The following is a 4,512-nucleotide window of genomic DNA, read 5'->3' on the forward strand; positions in this document are numbered from 1 at the left end:
TTGATGTGCGAGCACGCTTCCGCAAAGGCGCACAACAGAGATTCCACCTTATAGGCCACATCACCTCCACATTATACTTTTACTATGTTTTTAATTTGCAACCAAACACATCATATTTTTACTTTGTTTTTAATTTGCAACCAAACACATCAGCTCTGTCATAATGACAATACTAGTGCGCACCCCTCGTGTAAAGCACGGCCCCGTATTTTTTGTAAGTATTGTATTTTAAACTTACCGTCCTCTAAGTTCTAATATATTTAATTTATTTATTGTATATTTAAAATTAAAAATTATATCTACTTCTCTATACTTAAAGGAAGATCCAAGTTTTAATACATTTAATTTAGAAATCATATCTACTCATTTATATTTAGAGAATCTAAGTTTTAATATACTATTTATAATACAGTAAAATACTATAATATAAACAGTAACTTCAAAAAGTATATTGCAGATTTGAATTACAGTTCATGGTTCAGTAATTTACAGTAAAGTATGGGGCTGATTTACACAGCACAGTAATTTACTGCTATTTACTGTTCACGTTACAGTTGTTACTGTATCATCATTGATAAATCCTTGCATTCGACATGAGAATCTCAGTAACCGCTGCTCTCTCATAATATGTTAAAACATCAAAATCTACCCACAAAAATATTCAAGTCAAAAAAAAAACTGTAAAATTAACACAAATCTCACACTTTCTAAGGAAATATAGCTAAAATTATAAATCACTAAATACAAATATATCCTGTCTCCAACAAGACACCCCCCTACAGCTATCACGTGCATGTTCAACTATATATAGGCTGCTTCGCGGCCTTCAAATACCGAATTCTTGTAGTAGAGAAACTTTTGTACACGTGAGAAAGGAACCAAATCCTACTTCTTGTGACCCCGAAATCCGTAACATAGCGGACACAGTATTATCTTCTCAACCAAAAAATAGAATCCAACATGCCACATTTTTCGACGGCAGCAACAAAATTTTCTCATTACCATTCGTAAACAAAGTCTCTATACTTGTGCAGCAAGAATCTCATTCCATGTATCAGGAATCCCGGGGAGGCACCAGTGAAGACAATCATAACTACCAGGTGTCGCTCTTATGCTATACTTTGAAACATGAGCCTCATCTCTCAACTGAGACAGAGCGGTAATATCCAAAATCTTAACCCTAGTCCCCTTAACTGCATCCTCAACAACCGGGTCAGCTGAAACATTTTGCGTTACCTCACTTCCCCCAACCAAAGGTTTTGTATTGTCACAACTTCCCCCAGTATTCCAATCCCCGTTGAGGAAATGCCTCGGAGAAATCGTCCTAAAGAAAACTTTCAGCTCCGAATGTTTTGGCATTTGAGAGTCTATCCATTTTGCTACACTATGAACAGCAACATCTTTCGCAATCCAAATCATTGCGGTCTTTCTATCAGTGTTCGGTTTTCCATTAATGTACATTACCCATCTGTTAGCATTAACTTTCCCTCTATTCCAATGGTGACCGGTATTGAGGACTAGAACATTGAACCTATGGAGATATTGCTGCAAAAATTGTGCAGGACGATCAAGATGCATAGCAAAATTAGTGTTGGGATCCGTTATGTTGATGGGTTCTATCGCACAGAGACTAGCTGACCAATAGTAGAGAATAGTGGTGTTGGTTGTTGGAAACCGGAAAGCCCAGCCACTGGGTCTGTCGGATCCGGGTTGAATATCGAGGCCATATTGGATACTGATATCTTCGACTTCAGGGTGTTCTTGTCCACCAGTGACCATACACATCAGGGATTGAAATTGCTGCCTTCCTAATGAGTCCCCTACAAATGCAATTGTTTTGTGCTGCACCCTGGAGATCAATTAAATAGATTTAACAATATGGACTGCCAGTACATGATCAATTAAGTTGTTAACCAAAGAATTAGGGTAAAATCACAAAACCACCTGAACTCTATATTTGATACCATGAATACAGTCCCACATCGGATATACATGGTGATATAAATGGGTTTAAATAGTTATAAGTTATGGGAGTCAAGTACAACATTGGTAGGCCATTTTTCGCATTGGTTTTAGCCAAATAATGCGTTGCGCTCAATGGGTCCCAAGACTTACATCGTGCCAACGAGCTCGCAGGCGGGGTCATGACTATAAATCACAGAACTCCCTGAGCTTGTCTACCAGAACTTTAAATTTATTTTCTTTATCATTTTAAAGTTTGGGGGTTTTGTGAAATTCACCCAAGAAATAACGAAGATGAAGAAAAATAACAGTTAAAACTTACTGTTTCAAGAATTTGGAGCCTTCAAACTCTGGCATCTCACAATCTTTTGGCTGCCATCGGTACCTCTCATAGGAGAAATCTGTACGATTATTCGATCTACAAGACCACATCTCTGACAACCACTGCTTACAACCCAAGCCTGAATATAGTGGCCTCCTTCTGTCCGCAACCCATTTCCCCTTTGCGTAATTGCACTCTACAAGATTGATTGATCATGATTACCTATGTAATTGAGACCAGAAAGAAAAATACTAAAAAACTGGGTTTGACTTGCAGTGGAGAAAGCTAATCAGAAATCCCAGGAAAGCATGCTAAGGAAATTAAGACTGAACTTTGAGCTAAATTACTTTAAACACATTTAACACTATGATTTTTTGTTGCCGGACAACTCAAGAAAAACATAAAACAGTGAAAAGTCCACTTATTAGCTAAATTATGGTGAACATAACAAGAACACAGATTTAAAATGAGAATAAAGAATCCGCAAGGGTCTTTGCTATGGATTAGGCAAGTACAATGATAAGGAAAGAGAAACTAAGCATAATTTAGCCTGCTGTGTCATAAAGATGCTTATTATACTTACTATTTGAAAATAAATAAGAAATAATTATGTAAAGTATTATGAAACCGACCTTTATTATTTGACGTAACCATTTTCAAGTTGTCACTCTCTTTTTTTTCTTCAAATAAGCTCTCTTCACTTCCTCGTAAAGGTGGAGACTTTATATTATTTGAAAATTTGTCTTCTGTTGCTGGTTGTGATGGCACTTCCTCTATGGATGCATCAAAAGGGACATCTTCTATGGATGGTTTCTGATTTGTGTATACTGAATGCATCTGAGGAGTACTTAAAGAAAACACTATAGCCAAAAATTGATAACTGTAAGAAACTGTTTCTAAACTCGAAAAAGACGAAAAAGTATTGGCAGCAGACAAAGCAACTATATAGACCTGGAGAAGACATGCTGGAGCTCATTTCATACTGATCCGAAGATGGGAGAAAAGTACTTAAGAGTGCTGTTTTCTCCCATGCCCAAACAGCAAATGTCAAGCAAACTAGAGCAGTGAGACTGAGAAACCTTTTGATTCTCAATTTATATTGACTTCCTCCTTTCATATTGTTCAGAAATAAAGCAGCAGACACTTTTAAACACAAACTAAAATAAAGTTAACCTCAACATCATCTCTTTTAGAATTCCTGTTTTCACCCTGCAAAAAAGTCATGACTATTTAAAACAAAGAAACACTAAGTCACCAAGGAAATGAAGAATATGTAAGATTCATCCCATATCATGTATGTAATAGCAAATTAGCAACGAATCCAAGATATGAAAATAGAAAGACAACAAACTTTTATGCTACAAAAATACAAGCAGATGTACTATCCATCTCTCATATCGCAAATAGGAGGGGGGGGGGACCTTTTCCCATGTAGATCGCCGACAATTTTCATATTTCCATCGGTATTATGACAAAATTCATGACTCTGATCTAATATCCCTTCTACGACTGTGAAGGACTATTACAAACAAATAAGCTCGAGGTGCTTGCCACTAAGCTGCAGCATGTAAATAAAGGACTGGGAGAAAAATGACGCTACTTTTTTCCCTTTTAAGTATAACATCATCTATATATTGATTTGATCCCCTTAATCATGGTTTAATGCACTCTAAGGTGACTAAGAACTACTTAACCCTGAACCTTGATTTAGTTTCCTGAAAATAAATTAATTTTTTGTGCTTTTGACGCTGAATGGATTACTTCAGAGATATGTCACACTCGTATCCCATACAATAGTCTCATACAGAGTTCACAAACTCCAACTTTTATAGATTAAAAACAATGCATAGTTGAGTTCTCTGAAATCCTCCCGCCACCAGCCACTGGTCTGGATTCCCAAATTAGCATCTTCAACTGATAGAGGTGTATCTTCCTCCTTTCTTCGGGAGCTTAGCGATCCTCATGGAAGCTTGAGGATAGATGATTCTTATGATATCTTGAGAATAAAGACGTGGACGAAGTCGTTGAAGGCGGCAAAGGCAAAGATTCTAAGAAGAAACCGTAGGAAACGTTTTGAGCTTTCAGTGGTTGACCGCACGTGACGCTGCGGTCGACCGCGAACGTGCACAAAATCCTGGAAGGTCTCTGGACTTTTGGCGGGGGGGCGCGGTCGACCGCGAACGTGCACAAAATCCTGGAAGGTCTCTGGACTTTTGGCGGTCGACCGC

General features: G+C 37.7%; 1 protein-coding gene across 1 annotated transcript; it reads right to left on the minus strand.

Moving 5' to 3' along the window:
• LOC109834186 (protein trichome birefringence-like 14) lies at positions 603-3,625 on the minus strand. The gene is made up of 4 exons (XM_020402126.1): positions 3,236-3,625; positions 2,917-3,144; positions 2,285-2,480; positions 603-1,849 (listed from the first exon to the last, which is right to left on the minus strand). The coding sequence occupies exons 1-4, from the start codon at positions 3,399-3,401 to the stop codon at positions 1,021-1,023; spliced, it is 1,419 nt and encodes a 472-aa protein (XP_020257715.1). The 5' UTR covers positions 3,402-3,625; the 3' UTR covers positions 603-1,020.

The sequence above is a fragment of the Asparagus officinalis genome, chromosome 3, assembly GCF_001876935.1.
Source record: "Asparagus officinalis chromosome 3, Aspof.V1, whole genome shotgun sequence".
NCBI lineage: Eukaryota > Viridiplantae > Streptophyta > Magnoliopsida > Asparagales > Asparagaceae > Asparagus > Asparagus officinalis.

Coding starts and splice junctions, on each gene's coding strand:
- LOC109834186 (XM_020402126.1), bottom strand. CDS start 3,401: ATGAAAGGAGGAAGTCAATATAAATTGAGAATCAAAAGGTTTCTCAGT. Junction 2,481..2,916: donor GGTTACGTCAAATAATAAAG/GTCGGTTTCATA, acceptor TCAATCTTGTAG/AGTGCAATTACGCAAAGGGG. Junction 1,850..2,284: donor GGCTCCAAATTCTTGAAACA/GTAAGTTTTAAC, acceptor ATTGATCTCCAG/GGTGCAGCACAAAACAATTG.